This window comes from Petromyzon marinus, chromosome 16 (genome assembly GCF_048934315.1).
Source record: "Petromyzon marinus isolate PM22_M1 ecotype Great Lakes invasive population chromosome 16, UKy_Petmar_22M1.pri1.0, whole genome shotgun sequence".
In the NCBI taxonomy this organism is placed as follows: Eukaryota; Metazoa; Chordata; class Hyperoartia; order Petromyzontiformes; family Petromyzontidae; genus Petromyzon; species Petromyzon marinus.
Genome location: NC_133682.1, coordinates 1708299 through 1729482, shown reverse-complemented (window position 1 = coordinate 1729482; position 21184 = coordinate 1708299). Strand labels below are relative to the sequence as shown.

Below are 21184 nucleotides of genomic sequence, written 5' to 3'. Positions count from 1 at the left end.
CAAAAAAAATTGCAGGCGTCTTGCTCCATCTGCCGAGCTCCAGAGCACAGGGTCCAACGACACGGTGATTGGGCGGGCAAGGGAGAGGCGGCGGTGGTCACCACACAGGTTGTGTAAGGGGCCGTCCATAAATGACGTCACGCACCTAGGGGGGAGGGGGGCAGACATTTGTGACGATGTGTGACGAGGGCGGGGGTTTGAGAAATGTGACGTCACATCAAAATGCCCAACTTTAAATATAGACAACACGTTCTACTTAATTAAATAGACTTTTTAATGTTTTCTCCTACAACATCAGAGTGCAGCGCCACATTAAATACGCACTACAATGACAATAGTTTAAAGCGATTTGAAGCATTTTTTATATTTTTGGGGGGGGGGGGGGGCAGAGCTTTGTGACGTCATATTTGAGGGGGGGTCTGACTTTTTGTGACGCCGTGTGACGAAGGGGGGGGGGGGGTCAAAAATCGTCCAAAATCGCGTGACGTCATTTATGGACGGCCCCTAACTCGCTGAGCAGCCCACTGGGCGTCTGGGGAAAAGAGCTGCTTCGAAGCTCATCGGATTCCTCCAGTCTAAATTAAAAAAATATTCTGAGTGGACGGAGATGACAGGTGAGTCTACAGGGCTTATTCTCAGTGGGCGGTGTCAGCATCAGAAACCGCACTCGGTACGGGCGGCGGTAGTGACTGAGTGAGCCCAGCTATGCCAGTCTTCATAGCTTCGACTCGTTAACAGCACTTGCGCCAACAGTCTGGTAGGGCTATACGGGAGATCGTTGTTTGCGTAGCTACGCACAAGAGAATGGGGCTCCTTTCCAACCATCCGTCACGGTTAAGCCTAAAATAAATTAAGCTTTATCAGTGACGAGCTAAGCTGCTTGCACGTGGCCATAATAACCACGAGCTCAAAAGCAAGGTTAATTTGTTTTTCAAAGTAAATTTTCAGCGTGTGGTTTACTTAAAACTAAACGTAACTGGTAGCTGGGAGGTTCGGTGCATGGTCTATTACATTGCCTGCGGTTTTGTAAAACAAAAATGACAATCCATTAACCATTCACGACATAAAATGTTTACTGTAGATACACTTTTTATTGCCATACCTGTATTTTTCCTCGCAGTGAACTGAGCATATCTGATGACGATTCGGGTTACATTTGATGGAAATTCACGTTTTAAGTGTTCATTCGAGATGTAAAGATTCACCACTCCCTATGGGTGGTGGGGTGGGGGCGAATTCAACGAACTGTTGTTGAGTCATGCACGGCTTCGCGCTGCTCGAACGAATCGGTCGTTTTCGTGTTGAGTATAGCGACCTCTGGCGGCTGCAGGAATAATCGGAGGTAACAAACGGAAGCACCACGGTTCGAGCAGCTCGCCCTCGTGAGAGGCCGCAGCCTCCAGCCACCAACCACGTGGACGGTCAAAGCGCCGGCCACGTGCAACGCACGCGCAGTCCACCCACGTGGGCGCAGCTTGCGCGTGACGTCATGTCCTCTCTGCCGCGGGGATGCGCGCGTCACAGGCCACGATGCGCAACCCCGTGACGTTAGCTCGCGGAGGACGACCGTGACGTCACTGTGACACGTGCGGAAGTGGCGTGAGCAGGAGGTGGTGGCGGGCGACGCTCCGTGGTTGTGAGTGCGGTCAGCTGCTGCTGCTGTTGTTGCCGATACGGGCTGCTGTTTCAACTGTTGCAACAACAGTTGGAGTAGCTGTTGTTACTACTGCTCTTGTTGCTGCTGCTGTTGTTGCTTCTACTGCTGCTTCTGCTGTTGCTTCTACTGCTGCTTCTACTGTTGCTGCTGTTGTTGCTTCTACTGCTGTTACTGCTATTGTTGTTGCTGCTGTTGCTGCTACTGCTGCTACTGCTATTGTTGCTGCTGTTGTTGCTACTGCTATTGTTGTTGCTACTGCTGTTTCTGCTACTGTTGTTGCTGCTGTTGCTGCTACTGCTATTGTTGTTGCTACTGCTATTGTTGTTGCTGCTGCTGTTGCTGCTACTGCTATTGTTGTTGCTACTGCTATTGTTGTTGCTACTGCTGTTGCTGCTACTGCTATTGTTGTTGCTGCTACTGCTGTTGCTGCTGTTGTTGTTGCTTCTGCTGCTACTGTTGTTGCTGTTCCTGCTGCTGTTACTGCTGCTACTGCTGTTGTTGCTGCTACTGCTGTTGCTGCTGCTGTTGTTGCTGCTACTGCTGTTGCTGCTGCTGTTGTTGCTGCTGATGCTACTGTTGTTTTTTCTCTGCTTCTGCTGCTACTGGAGCTATTTGCTGGTGTAATTGTTCACTGTTCGCCCGGACTGAAACAAAATTCATTCACGTCCTCCGCTTGCAACGCCGTGGCCGAAGACGCCGTCAAAGTTGAACCTCGTGCGCTTCATTACGGGGAATATGTTCACTGTTTGGTCAAGATGTTGGCGGTAGTGCACAGTTAAACTAAAAGACCGTCAACACATTCGTCAATAACACATTCGTCAATAACACCGTGGCCTTAAAAGGAAATGTATCGATATAAAATACAATAAGGCGACGATTCGGATAGTACGAGTGCCTGGTTGGCTATTTTGTTCTGGTTAGAGGTGAGGATCGCACCTGGTGGCTGGTTACGTTAGGGGTAAGTCTCGTACCAGTGTGGTTGGTGACTTGGTGAAGGCTATGTTCAGTGGGTGGGCTTGTAGCCCTGCACCACACGAGACTCGCTTGCTAAGCGGGGGCCACCTGATGTCCCATCGGCCCCCGGGGCCCCATCGGCCCCCGGGGCCCCATCAGCCCCCGGGGCCCCATCAGCCCCCGGGGTCCCATCAGCCCCCGGGGTCCCATCAGCCCCCGGGGTCCCATCAGCCCCCGGGGTCCCATCAGCCCCCGGGGTCCCATCAGCCCCCGGGGTCCCATCAGCCCCCGGGGTCCCATCAGCCCCCGGCTCTCGCATAAACTGCGTTGCGGCGTGATTTTATGTCTGTTGCAGGCGACCGACACGGCGATCTGCGTCTCTCGACGAGCTCGACACGATGCGCTCATCAAAGTTTTGTTTCTTCTGCGCATTCGTGCTCGCTGCGCTTGGGGGCCGTCCATAAATGACGTCACGCACCTGGGGGGGGGGTCAGACATTTGTGACGAGGAGGGGGGGTGAGAAATGTGACGTCACATCAGAGTGCAGCGCTACATTAAACACGCACTACGATGACAAAAGTTTAAAGCGATTTGAAGCATGTTTTATTTTCAAAATGGAAATATGTTTTTTTTTGGGGGGGGGGGGGTTAGGCAGAGCTTTGTGACGTCATATTCAAGGGGGGTTCTGACTTTTTGTGACACCGTGTGACGAGGGGGGGGGGTAAAAAATCTTCCAAAGTCTCGTGACGTCATTTATGGACGGCCCCTTGGACACGACAAGACAACAGAGTGATCCGCGCCAGGCGGGTCGCGGCGTTCATGCGCGCGGTGGGACGGAGTCGCCAGAAGTAAATTAATTCATTACCGATTTTGACTTCCGTTTATTCGATAACCCTAGGTACCATAGCACAACGAATCTCGCACAATGTCCGTGATGCAGTCATTTTTAGTCTGTTGATGACCGGCGATGCGGCAATCGACTCATCTGGACGAGCTGTACTCACGATGCACCACTACGGTGCACTGATTTCGGATTGATTGCTACCCCAGTCGTGGAGTGAAGTACACCCCTGGAAAAAAAATAAGTGTCCCAGAAATAAAATATTCAATTGCCTCGGCCAGTTTGTATTATTTGGTCCCCCGGGGTACCGGCGTAATGATCAATTGGCGCATCGGAGATTCGGCGGCCTGCGAGCGCGGCTACGAATCTCTGCCGTAGCTGCCTCCTCCGCTCCCTTTAGAGGAGGAACGGACGAGATCCGCTCTGCTTCTAAGCAAACAATTGAGTGGATAACAACATCTAAAATGTCATCTTTAATCTGCTGTTATTAATCCGTAGGAAAGAAGAAGATTGGCAAGTGCAGCTCTGCTCGCTCACTGCTCGCCCTCGTCCCCGATCGCAAGCCATCACCTTCTCGGTGTGTGGGCGCCACTCTTGGTGTCTCTCGTTTGCAGTGCTCAGCGCAGACTGACGATGCGAGACGCCGTTCCGCTGTAGCTGCTGCGAGCACTCGAGCCGCGGTGGAAGATGAGTCGGCGCGGCAGAGCGAGGCGTGGCTGGAGGGATCAGGACAACGGGTTTGAGGAATGGGTGAGCAGTGTGCCTGTGCGTCGAGCCTCGGTCGACCCGAGCTCGCTTCCTCTGTCGTTCACGGCGACGCAGAGGCCGAAGAGACGGAACTACCTGTGGAACAAGCTGCGCAGAGAGAGAAAAGTCCGTCCATCGCGGAGAAGGAGCGATGGAATCGGCTCGGGCGTAGGAGCCAGATGGATTTGTGATGCGTTGCGAGAGCTCAGGAGATAGCGACGGCTTGGGGAGATCTTCATCCGGCAGTGGATAGGCCAGCGCAGATGATGGATGTTGAAGGCAAACGATGAAGGGATTGGTGCATCTCACCCGGCGTGTCGTACGTCTCGAATAAGCGGATCGGGAACGTTGACACTGATAAAGAAAATGGAACAAAAGTCTGAAAATTGAGCGAGGAAGCACGGACAGACACGCTCAGATTTACATTGAGAGACACAAATATAAACCACAGATGTCGTAACTGACTGTTAAGGATAGTAAGTGGGCTCGAGCAAGACGCAGTGGCATAAAGGGAAATTGGCTGACGGGTGAGACTGGTAACAGAAAGACAGCCGAAGGAGGGGACACACCCGAGATAATTAATTACTGCAAAGATGGAGCGATGCAATCCACTCGCGGCAGGAGATGGATTGTGGTATCACAGTACCCCGGAAACGGTGAGGGTTGAGACCTTCATCCGCCCCTATTGGACATCTGTGAAAAAGAGCTTCATAGCTCATCGGATTATTCCAGTATTGACTACTATATTTAACCAATAATGTCAATGTGTAACGCACGTGACGTCACTCCACGTCGACCAGCCCCCCTCATTAATAATCATGAACAGGTGGGGTCCTCCATATGGACCCCCCCCATCATGTCGGCTGACGTCATTTCACATGGACCACCCCCCCCTCATTAATAATCATGTCGGGTGACGTCACTCCACATGGATCATCCCCCCCCCCTCCTCATTAATAATAATGAGCGGGTGACGGCACTCGACATGGGGGTAGGTGGGGGCGCCTCCTCCCCCCGCCTCAGCGTCAACTGACAACCCTCACTACAAAGGCAGAACCCTCGCGTCACGCGATCTCCGTCACACGATTGAGACATAAAAGTAAAAAGGACGTCATGATAAATGAAATAGGTCTGTGTCACCGCGGCCTTACAAATTGCACACGAATGCTATGCAATGAATTATCACGTCGCGGTCTGCTTTTCGCTTGCAAGTTTCAGATTTACTGCAAATACATCCGTCCTTGGACAGGCGAAAGGCTAGTAAATAAATATTCTGATATCTCACGATGACGATAATGATATGAAAACCGCCTGAACAGTCGAGCATTGCTGCAGCGGTCCTCACACGAGCGCTGGCTGTGCCGTGGTTGCGCAGGGGGGATACATGGCATCCAAGCTGCAGAAACTGGAGAAGCAGTTGAACTCGGACACTGCAGCTGCGGGAGCAGACGGTCAGCCGGCGATCTTCCAGGGGATCGCCATCCACGTCAACGGCTTCACCGGTGCCTGCCACACATCCGGCACACGCGTCCGCGTAGATGGCTCGCGTCCGCCTCCACGGCGCACGTTCACTTATGCACACGCCCATCGGGCACTTACACAGCACACAGACACACACAAAAAGACAAATACAAAGATCTCCCGTATAGCCTTAACAGACTGTTGGGGCAAGTGCTGTTAGCGAGCACCTATGAAGGCCGGCACGGCACACGAGGGGGTGGGTGGCCAACACCACGCCTGGTCGCCTTTCTCTCCCTAGTGGCGATATGTACGCATTGCACCAGGTAATCATATATGGCTGAGTCGACCTAAGGGAGGCCCATGACCTGTTCAGATAATTAATCGTCACTGGGTGTCGACCGTGAGCGGGAATCGAACTCGAGCAGCCGGGTTCATAGCGCAGCGCGCTAACCGCACACACACACACGCACACACCCATACCCACCCGCCTTGGCACATGATTGTAATTCACCACGCCAGTTGGCGCGTCTTGGCGAAGGCGGGGATTGATAGAATAGACGTGGGAGCGCAGCAGTACAGCACGAGGTACGGTTGCACCGCAGACCCCCCGGCGAGCGAGCTGCGGCGGCTGGTGCTGCAGCGCGGCGGGCACTTCCACACGTACTACTCGCGCTGGAGCACCACGCACATCGTCGCCGCCAACCTCCCCGACAACAAGGTGCGCGGCCTGCAACCCGATCAAAAGGTGGTGCAGCCCCAGTGGATCACCGACAGGTGAGCGCCTCCCGCCCGGCTCGTGGCCCCCAGCTGCTGCCTGCACCCCCCCCCCCCGCCTTCACCTGCCCCCCCCACCCGCCACCACCAACTGCATCCCCCACAGCATTGTGGCCTCATCTGATGGCCGATGGGTTTAGTGTGGCCCGCGACGGCTACCGGAGTTGCCTCGTTGAAATTGCTATGGCAGGAATGAGACCATCGGCCACTGTTGGCCTGCAGCTAAGAGTGTTTCTCTTCTGGGAGTAAAACCTGCATGGGAGTTATGATTCATGTATTGGCATGATTCAGGACCGCGATTCGATTCAAGATTGGATTGTGGCCACGATGAAGGTTCACTTACAACATACAGTGTTTGAAAAACGTAGATTCTTAGGCACACGATTCAGTACATGTGTAGTGACATGGAATGGGTCACTATGGCGCGTAGCGCTGGTTCCTGGCAGAGAAGGGATAGGCCGGAGAAAGGGATGTGGGGCAAATGTGACAGAGGGGGCACGTGAGGTAAAGCCCGGGAACCTTCTAGTAGGTTCTAGAAGGGGGGCATGGCCGAGGAGTCTTCGTCACCATCTTCACCTCCTCGGCGTTGTTGGTCAGGCAGCCTGTTAGCTGTCCTGACCATAGTGGAGTTACTCCCTGTACCTGTGAAAGCTGTAATATATAGAGTGACTCCCACTCTTAGTGTCTCTGAGTAACTCACTACACACGTGGCCAGAATTGATAATAATGGCATAGATGCATCAATACACCCCTAGGGATCAGAGTACCCACACACATTCCCGTTGTCGAGGGAATAATACGCTAAGGTCCGCACAGTCGGGTTCACGAACCCACTTGCTGCACTGCCACCTCCCGCTCAGCATCGCCGCGGGGAAGCTCCTGCCGCACGTGCCGTACCTGCTCCACTCGGGCCGCTCGCGGTTCCAGCGCTGCCTCAACTTCACGGCCATCAGGCCGGCCGAGTCAGGCCACCACGACGGCGGCGGCGACAGCGGCGGCGGAGTTCGACCTCGCGACAAGAGGTGAGGCGTGGTGACGATGGCGGTTGTGTCCAGCACGGGTTGGTGAAGGCAGGGAACGTACATGTGGGAAGCGTTAAAGGTACAGTAGCACAATGAATCCCAAGTAGTAATGAAAAGTCCCTTGTTGATGCTTGAGTGTATATGTTTTGTTGGAGTTTGTGGTTTTGTTGTTGTTGTTGTTTGCTTCGTCTGTTCGGCTGCAGCGCGAGCACCAGCACTGATGACATCCCCAGGAGAGTCCCATCACCAGAGCTGGAGGAGCCGTGCCCAGACCCGGAGACCGTGTCCCAGCCCTGCGGCACCAACCAAGTCCAGCGTGGGCACGAGGGTTCAGCAGCTCAGCGGGAGGAGACCGGCGCCGCTGAGAGAGAGCCCGGCACGGGGGACACGGAGGGACCGCGCGACGTCGCCGAGACATCTCTCGCGGAATTCGCGACGGCGCTGCGGACCGACGACGACGATGGCACAAACGAGATGGGCAGCGGCGACAGCGGCGCCAGTGTAGGCCCCGGCGCGTGGGACGACGTGACGGATCCCTCCTCCCGCCCGAGGCCGTCCACCTCCGCCGTTACCAGCAGCGCGAGTACCGGCGCCGAACGTGTGCCCAGGAGAGTCCGTTCGCCGGACGCGAGCGCCGGCATGGGTACCGGCGAGCGGGACGGCGCAGCGGAAACTTCCGGCTCGCCAGCGCCGTCCACATCCGGCGGCGACGCCGGCGGTGCCGGCGGTGGTGGCGGTGGTGTCCCCAAGGCGCCGCCGTCGCCGCGGTCGATGCGCGCGACCAACGACTCGGGCTTCATCGCCGAGTACTACTCGCACTCGCGGCTGCACCACATCGCCACGTGGAGGTCGGAGCTGGCGGCCATGGTGGCCGAGATGCACCGCGCGAGCGACGGGTCGTCCTTCACCGGCAGGGAGCGCCTGCGGGCACAGACGACGGAGAAGGGAGCGACACGGGCTGCGGCCACCTCAGCGCCAGGTGCGAGGATCGTCATCGCGCGTGAGCTTGGGTTGAGCGTCGGGCGGAGCAGAGGCGGGGTTACCGTTGAGGGAGGGTGTGGACTTGCTGCGAGCGTGCCGTCTGGGGGTGTCGCATTGCACTGATGATTTATCAATCAGTATCGAATTATTTTTGCACGGAGGTGTTCACGGGCACTCGCGATCCAAGTGTATCATTCGTTGCGGCGGACAAACATCCAAATGCAGGACCCTCCTGTAAAACAGTGGAGGCTCAGCGAGGCGTTGCCGGATACATTAATAAATTATTAAGCTAGAAAGTGCGCAGAGAATCGCAGTGAGATGCATGCTCGGAATTGCACCGCGAGACAGAAAAAGAAACACGTGGAACAGGGAACAGATACAAAATAGAGACATCGTATTGAAGAATACCAACAAAAAACTCAACACATTCGTTTTTTGTAACTCTGCCGCAGGTGGAAGCTCACCCGTGATCATGCACGTGGACATGGACTGCTTTTTCGTGTCCGTGGGAATCCGCGACCGCCCTGACCTCAAAGGTCGGTGTCTCGTGACGTCTTCGGCCCCACGATGACATTCTGAGGAACCCGTTTGTTTGTATTCAGCAGAAATGACAGATTGTACAGAGGGCACCCCAAGAGTTCTCTAACTTACATTTAATTAAATGGACAAATTAGCCTTATGGCGGTACCCCGGGGTACCATACTACCCCGACTCTCGCACAATGTCCGTGATGCAGTCATTTTTAGTCTGTTCATGGCCGGCGATGCGGCAATCGACTCATCTCGACGAGCTGTACACGATGCACCACTACGGTGCGTACGAGTGTTCAGGGTTTCGGCGCTGCGTTTAGACATCGCCATAGGGATCAGTTATTAAAACAAGACACATACATAAAAAACTTTGTTTATTATCTCTTGTAGATATATCTCTACATGTACCTGAGCGGTGAGTTCTAGGCTGTGCAAGATTAGTTTGAAGCTTTTGCTCATGAACAAAAATCCTTTTAAAAACTCTTTTCGCTCTCGTGTTCTAGTGCTCTAGACAAGCGCTTGGCCACAAATCAGACGGCTGTCGTTGCCTTAACAAAGCTTTGAAGCCATGTCGGGCAGCCCATGACCTGCAGCCTAGGTGCAGATTATCTGCAAAGAAAAACTCTGCATCCATGTGTGAGTTTCATCTCTTAATAATAATAGCGCCACACTCCACCACATGGACCTGAGTGTACTGTGCAAATTGGGGCTTATCTGTGCATCTCGTGCGAACTCCCTGTGACGTGGGCATGTGTGTGTGCATGCGTGTGCGTCCTCCGTCCGCGCTGCAGGGAAACCCGTGGCGGTGACGCACACGCAGGGCAGGGGATCCCAGCGGCCTCGCCCGGGCGCCGACCCGCACTACGAAATGCAGTACTACGAACGCAAGCTCCGCGCAGCCGGTACCACGGCCGCCCCCACCTTCACTGCGCACGGCGAGCGAGCGAGCGGCCGAGCGGTGACCGCCGGTGACCGTCGGACTTCTTGTTGTGCGGCGCAGGTGGAGCGAAGAATGGCGGTGAGGATAGGGGGAGGACTGACGGCAGAGGAGAAGGAGGAGGGGGCCGAGTGGCGTCCGACACGGCCACCATGTCCATGGCGGAGATCGCATCCTGCAGCTACGAGGCCCGGTACCAGAGCCGCACGCCCACAGATGCAGTTGCCATATGGACACAGATGGTATTGCACGGAACGTGCTAACGTGTTTGCAGGACCCCCTACTCCGTGTCGGTCGGGAGGGTTGGTTGATAATATTTCAAAATGCTGGCCTTAGCGGATTGATCACTTGGGGCTGGAAAGGGCACAGGGCCGGTTCAGATATCACTTCCCACCATTGTTGACAGTGGCCGGGAATGGAATGCATGTCGCCTTGTATGTATGTTGAACTTCTTTCGCACCTTACGTAGCCAACTGTGCTAATCGGAGGTACAATACGATAACCGCAGACCCACCGCTTTTAATTACGAACATGAATTGGATTTGAATTCACAAATGCAATTGTAGGACTGTGCTCCATGCTGCACCTCAAGCCACCCCGGCTGTATGGATGATAGCGCAAAAAATGATCATAATTATAACGGTTTAATGTGGACGCGGCACCACCTTCCCTTTCCTCCTGTCCAGGCGCGCCGGGGTGAAGAACGGAATGTTTTTCGGCCGAGCCAAGCTGCTGTGTCCCGACCTGCAGACGGTTCCCTACGACTTTGACGGCTACCGCGAGGTGGCACAGGCGCTGTATGAGACCCTCGCCAGGTGAGTGCCCGCACCTCCTCCAGCCCCGCTGTGCCACCCGGTCACGCCCGCACCGTCGGGAAAATGACCCGTGCCCAAACGGTCCGGCGAGCCAGCCGGAAACGCACGCATTAATGACACGCACGCGTCTCCACCTGTCACAACCTATCTCTCCCTCTCTCCTTGTGTCGCTCCCCTGTCTCCACGCGTCTCCCCCTGTCTCCATGCACTTCCGCTCGCCCGTCTCCCTGCAGCTTCACGAACGAGGTGGAGGCGCTGAGCTGCGACGAGGCCATGCTGGATGTCACGGCCGTGCTGGCCGACACTGGCGCCGGCCCCGAGGAGCTGGCGAGCGCCATCCGCGCCGAGGTGTTCGCCCGCACGCGCTGTTGCGCCTCCGTGGGCATGGGTAAGAGCGTGCACGCCTGCTAGCGCACGCCTGTGCGTGCACCTGAATGCACACACACACACGTGTGTGCACATGCCCCCTGTGCGCACTCGGCTGTGGCTTATCTTCCGAGGTCTTACGATATCGGGGGCACTCCGGGTGATTTGGTCATCGCCATATACTTTAATATATATTGATGTTGACTTGTATATTGGTCTCGATGCCGCCAAGGGTCCAACATGCTGCTGGCTCGGCTGGCCACGCGCAAGGCCAAGCCTGACGGGCAGTTTCACCTTCGGCCGGATGTCGTGGAGGAGTTCATGAGGTCCCAGCCCGTGAGCAGCCTGCCAGGTGCGTGCTTGCGTGGAGCCTGACGGGGTGGAGGTACCCGGGGATCGGAGCAAGCATTGCCAAGCGTTTGGCACTCAATGTGGTGAACACTCAAGGGGCCTGATAATCGGGTTTTTCACCTTTTTTTTTAGTATATTTTGGTACTGGCAAAGGAGGCCTCATGATGTAGATGCTTACCCCGAGCCCTCATTACTCTGACAGTGCGTTGTCTTTGAACTGTGCGCCTTTTGGCGTCATCTGGTCGAACACCGTATGAGACTAGGCTCTAAGAAAATCTGTCTCTGGTGTGGACCAATCAGTTTCAAGGACCATGCCTAAATTATCAGAGTATTGTTGCAAGTATTGTGGTTAATGTTACCATGATTCCTTGCAAAATGTGTCAGTTTTGTTGCCAGAAAAAAGAGGATAAACACTATTAGTATATTTTGGCACTGGCAAAGGAGGCCTCACGATACTCAAGGGGCCTGATTCACGCGTTAGCAGAATTGCCTCACTGTTAAACATTCACCACCACTCTACGGACACTCACCACTCGCCTGGTTTTACATGCACATCTCCTCAACGGCACACGATTATCCGTTGTATGGTTTTGACAGTGGTCGAGTGAATAAGAAGTACCAGAGATAGGATTAGGGCCTTGGGGGGTAGTGGTTAGGTTAGGGTTAGGTAACGGTCAGAGATTGGGTTAGAGTGGGGTGATGAATAGGGTTGGAATCGGGGATAGTCGGAGTTTGTGATCATGTCGGGACTACTGATTACCAAAAGCACTATTCTCAGAGCATCGGCACTTGGATGTCCACCTCCCCACCAGTCACCCTTCACCCCTAACCCCTCCACCCCCGTGAAGGCGTGGGGCGTTCGCTGGAGCAGCGGCTGGCGTCGCTGGGCGCGAAGACGTGCGGGGAGCTGCAGGCGCTGCCCCTGTCCGCCCTGCAGCGGGAGCTGGGCCCCCGCACCGGCCTCTCGCTGCACCGCGCCTGTCGCGGGCAGGATGGCCGTGTCCTGCAGCCGCAGCGCGAGAGGAAGTCCGTCTCCGCCGAGATCAACTACGGCATCCGATTCCAGCAGGTGCGCCGAGCGGAGCGCCACGGTGCCAAGTGGCGCCACTCGGAAACATTGTTCTGGAGCCGATCGGTAGCGCTGCCCTGATCCGTCATTCGAGCGTTACCCGTACTTGTTAATGGGCACGACTTAGCCATGCCACGCCCGTTAACTCACCCATGGCTGCCCCCGTGGGTCACAAAAAAACAATTGTGATTGGCAGCGGCAATTTTCTCACTGCAGCGCCAGCAGGTCAACGCACAGCAGTACCAGTACGATAATGTGACCTTTAGGCCTCTCGCTCCAAGTTTTATTTTTAGAGGGTCATAAATCATTGCGTGCCAAGCCGTTACATCACTCCGAAACAGAGTACCGAAGCTGGCACGGGCGTCGGTTCCTGACACCCGTCCCGTGTCCCCGTCGTGCCGTAGCCGGAGGATGCGGAGGCGTTCCTGCAGCAGCTTGCGGAGGAGCTGCAGCGCCGGCTGCGCGCGGCGGGGGTGCGGGGGAGGAAGCTCACGCTCAAGGTGATGGTGCGCAAGGCCGGTGCGCCCGTGGAGACCGCCAAGTTCGGCGGGCACGGCATCTGCGACAACGCGTCCAGGTGATCGGTGGCTGGCGTGGTGACCTGAAGCCTCGATGTGCTTCTCTCTGAGGGTTCGGATATTTGTCCCGCCCCATGAGATCGTACATCAAAAGCCATTTTGTCAAGTGACGCAATCTGCAGCCTTTAACAACACAACATGCACGGTCGGTTTTCCCATCTAAGCACTATTCAGGCTTAAACTTGCTTCGCCTCTGAGATCTGATGAAATTGGGTGCATTCCGGGTGCTTTAGTCATAGCTTAGGATGACCAAAAAAATTGGCATAGGCTAAAGATCATAGGCCATACATAGCTCATCTTCAACACAATTAGTCTCTGGTTCTTTCTGGTCAGAATGAGCCCTTTCTCGACTGTGTGGAACGAAAACTGCTCGAGTAAGAGCTGTGACCGCCAGACACGAGGATGGTTATAATGAAGTTCAGTGCGGCGGCACGGCCACTCATGCCGTGGCTCGTTTCCGGTCGCGCGTCCCGATTTTGTCGGCAGGAGCATCGCGCTGGAGCAAGCGACGGACAGCGCTGCGATCGTGGCGAGGGAGGCGATCTCACTGTACAGGCAGCTGAGAGTCAACGCGGCCGACATGAGAGGGGTGAGGCAAAAGGAGCGACCCCGCCCCCCCTCCCCCGTCTAGGCGACACATGCCTTTGGCGAGCACCTGTGAAGGCCGCCATGGTGCTGTGTGGCCGGAGCTATGCTTGGCAACCTTTGTCCTTATTTGCTGTGGTTTGCAATTCATGTTATAGGGCAACCGTTAGACCAGTTTGTCCAGTTCTCAATGGGGTAAGTCGCTACAAGCAAAAAACTTTATAATCAAGGTTCGGTCATATTGGATAATCCTTCCGAGAGTTATTGTGCCCCCATTATGGACAGACGAACGGACAGCGCTAAAGCATAAATGCTATGAACCTCACTTTGATAAAAGCGTTAGTAATTGCTCCTTGAATAGAATTTGTGATCCCGAATCGTGACACTTGATCAAATCGCCGAGAAGGAAATGTTGTTGCAGGGCCGCTTGCTTACGTATCTGTGAAATGAGAGCCGCATTCGATTTTAGTTTTGCGTCTTCCTGTAACAAAATGGCTTCTTCTGCTGCCCCGCCCCCGCCACGTACGTCACCCCCCGGCGTTCGGCGCGGCGCAGGTGGGGCTGCAGATGCACAACCTGGTGTCGACCGGTGGCAGCCGCGAGTCCGGGGGCGCCCTGGGCGGTGGCCGTTCTGTCGGAGGGGCGGCGGACGGACGGCCGGGCCGCTCTGTCCTCGAGCTTCTGCACGCCAGGGCCGCTAAATGCGATGATGGTGAGAGCACCGACACGGCGCCGATGCGCAGGCCTCATTCGGTCCGGTTCGGCCACGTGTTGAGTGTACCCTGTCCCATGCCAAGGGGAAAACCTAAAGCCGGAGTACCGCGAGCTGTATTCAGCATGCGTTTTGCTATTGGCAGTTCTACGATTCCATAAGTACATTTCAGATACTTTAAAGATGGGGGAAATCATTATAAGGCCGGTCGTCAATTTCCCAACAACTGAAGGATCTAGCCGAAGGAAGCAATGGCGAGGTGTGATGGCATTTGTGGTGTGGGCTGCGACCTCTCGACATAGACCTCGTTATGGTCACATTTAGAAACGAGGGACGCTGTGTCGCCCGGGGCGGTGAGCTCCACGCCGGCGGCAGGACGGGACTCGTCGGGCCCTTGTGGCTCACGGCCGGCAGGCGCCTCGCAATCGCCGCCACGGTCCGTGCGGCTCGACATCAGCATCGAAATCCCGTCCCCGTCACAGGTACGAGGAAGGACGCCGCCGGCCCTTGTGAAAAATCAATGGGAGGAGTGGCTGGGTGGATCGGGGGTCAGACCACCGAGCCTGCACCGCTGAGATGCTGGCTTCGAATCCAGGTGGCTGCCTCTGCTTAAACCGGTTTCTCAAACGTAGTTAGTTGATGGTCCCGAAGTGATCATATACATTTTAGTTCTGGACTTAATTTAGCAAAACTCCAGCTCTTGAGGGTTAAACATATATTGATTCAACTGCTGTGTGATGACCATTGCTGCTTATGGCAGGGTGAGTACGAAAGTGCTGCTCCAACAGTGTATGTACCAGAGGTCGCTTGAAAGGGTCTCGGAAGTAGCTCTGTGGTATCCTCTTCCATGGGCCTTACCTGGTGAAGTAAAGCGTTTTCTGGCTTTATGTAATGTGAAGGGATGTTTTTCTCTGCGAGAGTTCCGGACTCTTCGTCTCGTGACGAGCCTCGGTCTGATCGTGGTCTCCACCGGGTCGCGCACCGCTCAGATCGACCCCAGCGTCCTGGCGGAGCTCCCTCGCGAGCTGCGGGCCCAGATCGAGAGGGGCGTCGAGGTCAAGGGGCGGCAGCGGCAGGAGGGCCCACGGGAGGCGGGCGGCGAGCGGCAGCCGCGGGCCTCCGCGTCGGGGCCGCGGGCCACCGTCGCAGAGAAGGCCACGGCGAGCTGCTCTTCCCGAGAGATCGCGACGGAAGCTATCCCGGAGCGGAGTTCAGGTGGCGCCGCGGGGACGAGTGAGCAGAGCCGGAGGGCTCGAGGCACGGACAGCGCCAACATCACGGCTCTGCCGGCCTTCTCACAAGTGAGGCGGCCTCTCACTGCTTTTAAGATACGCTGCGGAGTTAAAACATGGACCCGAGGCTCGATTGTCGTGCTGAATTAGGTGTTTGCAGTAAAGGTTTTGTTTCATCATTTCTGTGCTCACAAATTGTATATGTTTAAAGTTAAATAAGGTTTAATTTATTTATCCAGGAAAGCCTGACTCAAGTGTTTTACAGGAGAGTTTTGCAATGGGAGGTTTGGCCACCAAAATACCACCACACACACGATGGGATAACGCACAAAGCTCCACACATAATTGCAATAAAATCTTAAGGTGGCTGATGCAACAGAATTTGCACGAATTTGACTATGCATCACTTCCCATAAACACTCCAGCTGTTACTATACACGTGCTATTCTAATCTCCACAAATAGGTATGTCCAGATATTTCCTAGACCATGACACCAGTTTCAATGTGGAGACATTTGTAGTCTATGTGATCGATCATTTGTATCAATATATCTGAAGTTTGACCAAATAATTTGTCAAATTCGCCTTGTTGGCCTTGGTGCTTTTTATCCACTCTACTTTTTACAATAGCCCAAGCATGTGGCATGATCTCCTGTCAAAATCATACAAGGGATAGGCTTTTCATTGGGGATGAGTGTGTGGGTGGAGCCGTTGTATTTGAATGGACTTCCCACGAGTTTGCTTGAATCATAATGCTTGCTGCGTCCAACAGGTCGACCCAACAGTGTTTGCGGCCTTGCCCGAGGAGCTGCAGCAGGAGCTGAGAGACGCCTTTGCCCAACAGGGCCGGCGCACAGCAGGAAACTCAGGCCCTGGTGCCACCGCAGGCCCCAGTACGTACAGCACGGGCCCCATCTACCGTGGCACGCCACGCGGCTCGCCACGAGATGTAGCTCGCCATACGACAGGGCGTGCAACGTTATGCCCCGCAACGCCATGGTTATGTAACACCACTGAGCCAAGGCATACCACGCCATGCCGTGTTGTGTCACACCACGTAGCGCATCGCACATGTGTCACACATTCTAGTACACGCATTGTCCATCTCAGAATCTCTGTGTAGGGAACTACACAGGGATTTAATCAAATACACGTTAAATTTTGATTTAAAGCTTTCGTGACTGCAGGGATTCATATTCTTGGTTCTTTCTACGTGACTTTACCGAAAGCACCAAGAATAAAAATACACGTTATTACACAGGTGGCCGGATGGCTAACATTCGGAGAGGAAGGGACTGACGGCAAGTGGTAGTTCATTAAGGGCGGGGAGAGAGATGTAAAGAGGGAGCGTCAACGACGGTCGGGGCACTTGCTCAGGGACTAATCGACGACCAGATGTGGACGACATTGGGGGCCGACTGTTCGAGAACCAACTTGGTGGAAACCATCGGGGCTGAAGGCAGCCGTATTTATCAAGAGCGTGGTGTTTGTTACACTCTAAATACGTTAAGTCAGAAATAAAGGTTTACTTCCAAGGAGCTTCTTTACACCTGTTAGGATCACATTAAAACTCACCCAATATTTCAGCATGGCAAATCACCCACAGAAGAATCGCGATTCCTGCAGGAATCACCCGGGATGCAATTGTATGAATCGAATATGATTAATGGCCCGGATCGAACGTAACGTTTCCTGCAAGCAACGAACGCACTCCCTTGTCCGTTGACCTCCCGTTGACCTCCACCAGGCGATAAGAGAGCCGTGCAGCTGGGGCGTGGCAGGGGAGGAGGCAGAGGTCGCCGAGGACGACCCGGCAAGCAGCCGCATGGCAGCCTGGCAAGGAGAGGAGGCCGAGGCAGCCCGGGCAAGAGAGGCCGAGGCAGCCCGGGAAAGTGGCCGGTATCTGTCCACCTGGATACGGGTTTGAAGACCGGCTCTCTCGAGCCTGAAGCGGCTCCCAGAACCGCGGAAGAGAAAGCGCTCAGAGTAACTGGCGAGGTACAGACGCCACTGCCGTTTGCTACGCTATCCCAAGAGCTTTACAGCTCATCGGATTCCTCCAGTCTAAATAATGCACCGTTCGTATTTTCATTCACAATCTCTCGAGTGCCGGTCCCTGTTGAAGGCGGCGCCCTCAGTGGACGCTGGACTCTGCTGAACGTCCGTCAAGAGTTCAAAGTAAAATTTTGGGGATGTAGAGCGCTCTTTTACGGACCGTCAACTATGGAACTCACTTCTCAATCTAAGCAGGGAATCATTCTGTGCTTTTAATGTGTATCAAAAATCTCACATGTTATGTTTATTGATATTTAACCCTGTTAAATGCATATTTTCCCCTCTTAAAAAAAAACTTCCAACAATATTAACATTGTAGTCTTCGAGGTCAGTCATCTTTTAGTGTAAATTACTTTAGGATGTTGTCAAACGTGTGCTATACAAGCTTAAGTTGTGATGATTATTGTTGCTGCTGTGTGCAGCAGCCTGGAGCCCAGGGCGTTCACGTGGAGCCACGGGGAGATGCGTCCCTCGCAGGGCCCCTCGCGGGGTCCCTCGCGGGGCCCCCGCGAGCCAGCCTGGCCGGCTTCACAGAACTGCACGAAGTCAAGGCCTTGCTCAGGGACTGGGTGCATAGCTCTGAAGGTGAGCGCATCAAAAGTTTAAAATGTTTGGAAACTGATACGGTTTTTTTTGGGCTTAGGCTACGTAAAAATCTTAAGTCTTAAACCCTCCATCCGAAAGGCAATTTATAAAAGTGTCACGTAAATCAAACGTGCCAAATGTATTACTGCTTCGGCAGCACCATCGTTGTTTTTGTTGGAGACTAATCTCACAATATCTCAATGGACAAGATGTTACTTTGAAGCATACATCCAGCATCATCAGTTCAGATCTTACTCTCACTCGAGATATAAGCTCCTGTTAACAACCTGATGATGCTGGATGTAATCTCCAGCGAAACGTCTCGCCGATTTGAATGTTGCGAGATTACTCTGCAACAACAGATCTGAGCTTCTGGAAACCCACGCTCTAAGTTTGGAAACCCATGCAGTACGTTCCTTGCCAAGAATGGCCATTTTGTGGGGCATGAATCAGTGATCTCACAATATCGGAAGAGGGGAGAACTGCACGTGGATGTATTGCTCAAGCATTTACACGAATGAAAAAAACACTAATTTTAATGTCATGGGGGAAAACTTAAGATTTACCAGGAAATCTTACCTCAATAAGAAGACATCCTGGGAAAACCAGGACACATGGCAATCAGATTAAGAATTTCATATTTCCACTTCACATTTAACAAAACCACGCTCCAAATTCAATATTATACAGAAAAGTGCGGTCCATTCTTCCCTGACCTGGACTTGGTGCGGACCTGGAATTGTGAATCGTGACCTGTGGTGTGACCCCCTTCCCCATGCGTCATCTCACGGCACCCCCCCAGCCCCGCCGGAGCAGGAAGACGCTGTGCAGGTGACAAACTACCTCCAGCAGCTGCTGCTGCACCAGCGCGACCTGGAGTCGCTCTACCTGGTCGTCCGCTACATCAAACGGTGGGGGGCAAGTTCGGGAGGGACACAGTGGAACGTGGGGGCGCGGTGGGTCATGTCGGGGTACGGAGGGACACTCGGTCACGGTGAAGACACGCGGAAAGACTCGTTCACTGTTGGGCAAGCTAGACTGCTCTGCCACTGCCTAGGTCTTCCCAAAATGATGCGTTTTTGTACAACGACCACTGGTAGTTCCATGCAATGATGTGGGGATTTACAGTAACAAAAAAGTCCATGTTTATAAATGGAGCTGTGACTTTGTTGGTATTTCCTCTGCAATTATTTCTAACATTGCCCTGTGTTTTCCTGTGATCCTACTCGATTTAACCCCATTCCCATGTTTATTCTGATCCCACCGTGGTCCCCGCTCTCCCATTAGGCTCACGGGAGGTGCTCGCGATGCCGCGTGGCACAGCACGTTCGAGTTCATCCTCGAGAGCGTCCAGGCCTTGCTGAAACGCACGTATGGCAGCACTCTCAAGCTGTGACGCACGACACTTTGCCGGCCGTGCGCGTGAAGCGGCACTATGGGCAACGTGAGCTACCTCCAAATGAACAACACGTGACCACTCCAACACAAAACACCACTCAACACCGACTCATTTCTAAGCTCAACACATTACGCACGACACGGCTAACAATGGCTCATCAAGACTCTTACCATGTTTGCAGTATAGCAAGTAAATAAATAATACTTTGAAGCCCTCTGTTAATATTTTAAATGTATCTGTCCGCCAGCGGAGCATTGCGCAGGCTCTTGGTGGTGTACACGAGGTCACTGCGGGGTAGACGCCGCAATGACTGAGCCACTAGAACTTGTTACGTTCGCATCGAGAGGTGGTGGTGGCTTTTGAAAGCCTTCATCCAACCGTGGATAGACCTTGGCTAACGATGGTATTCACTTTGGCTTTGTTTGGAGAGTACGCATTCAATGTACAACTCATTATTGATCCACTCCTTTATGAAACAGTCTGCTTGTTGCAAGAGTGATGTATAGACACATCCAATACATTTAGTTGATGGTAATTGCTTAATATAAATTCTAATCATGTTCTCGAAGGGCCGAAAGGCTAACATTTGGTACAAATGTAATCAAGACTAAGCGCTTCATTTTAAACTACAAAAAAACAGGGTCGAAGTAATGGTTCTCAATTTAATCCCAGTCTTAAGTACACAAAACTGTTCCATCAATGAAAAAGGTTATTCAGCTCTTGTCTGGCGTGTCACATTAAAGCCAATAAAAAATGGACAAAGCTCTCTGCAGGTTTACAAGTAGACACTATATATAAATGAACGAGACTATCGGTGTGCTATGTTGCTGAATAATTAAAATGCCTGCAACAGTGTATTTTCCACAGTATTACCACCACAAACGGACATTCAGCACTTTCATTGTTTGCGACATCTCGTGTTTTTTTGCACTGCCATAGAATTAAAATATTTTTGTACTGAACCTTGTAATCCTGTTGGTTCATTCTTGTACACAGCAGAAACGTACTCCACCGTTTTGAAGATCCGTACTCCACCGTTTTGAAGATCCGTGTTTTTCACTTACACAAAGCAACCCACGTTATCCAGTGGTTGTCCTACCAATAAACTCACTCCCACCGGGGGAATACAGAATTTCCAAGAATGGTTGAGAACCCTTAAGAGATGATCAGTGTCCCAAGCATATTTAAGCAGAATACCTCTTTAATGTTTTTTGGCCTCACCAGGCAAATGGTGAGCGATTGTGTTGCACACGAGTTTATGGTCAGCACTGAAACACGTCCTCGGTTTTGTTTCAGGCTCCCTGCCAAAAGCTGTCCTCCCAGTATCTATAATTCAGTTTGTACTCCCCTTTATTAAAACTCGTGATTTCACAACGTGCAATTCAGCCGTTGGAAATGAGCTATCATCTCCTGACACCAGTTGACAGCCGTCTGCTGCAAGATACATTGTTCGGGCTAGCCATGGGTGGGTATTTTTCGATTGGTCACTGAGCTTCGTGTGGGATTCTGGTGTAATTTTCAGCAGTGGTGGTT

General features: G+C 53.4%; 1 protein-coding gene across 3 annotated transcripts; it reads left to right on the top strand.

Annotated features, from left to right (window-relative positions):
- The first annotated feature begins 1484 nt into the window (after nucleotides 1-1484).
- REV1 (REV1 DNA directed polymerase) lies at nucleotides 1485-20613 on the top strand. 3 transcript variants are annotated; one of them, XM_032955595.2, is made up of 23 exons: nucleotides 1485-1636; nucleotides 4067-4202; nucleotides 5575-5701; nucleotides 6263-6434; nucleotides 7295-7456; nucleotides 7660-8435; nucleotides 8890-8973; nucleotides 9759-9869; nucleotides 9968-10097; nucleotides 10591-10719; nucleotides 10953-11107; nucleotides 11318-11437; nucleotides 12285-12505; nucleotides 12910-13082; nucleotides 13570-13672; nucleotides 14224-14380; nucleotides 14863-14975; nucleotides 15370-15681; nucleotides 16385-16505; nucleotides 17360-17610; nucleotides 18090-18252; nucleotides 19055-19163; nucleotides 19540-20613. In XM_032955595.2, exons 2-23 carry the CDS (start codon nucleotides 4140-4142, stop codon nucleotides 19646-19648), a joined length of 3861 nt encoding a protein of 1286 aa, XP_032811486.2. In that variant the 5' UTR covers nucleotides 1485-1636; nucleotides 4067-4139; the 3' UTR covers nucleotides 19649-20613. The 3 variants fall into 3 exon arrangements, with proteins under 3 accessions (XP_032811486.2, XP_032811485.2, XP_032811484.2); XM_032955594.2 differs by lacking the exon at nucleotides 14863-14975 and adding an exon at nucleotides 14705-14862 and having other exon boundaries at nucleotides 1490-1636; nucleotides 18093-18252; XM_032955593.2 differs by lacking the exon at nucleotides 14863-14975 and adding an exon at nucleotides 14705-14862 and having other exon boundaries at nucleotides 1491-1636.
- The last annotated feature ends 571 nt before the right edge of the window (nucleotides 20614-21184 follow it).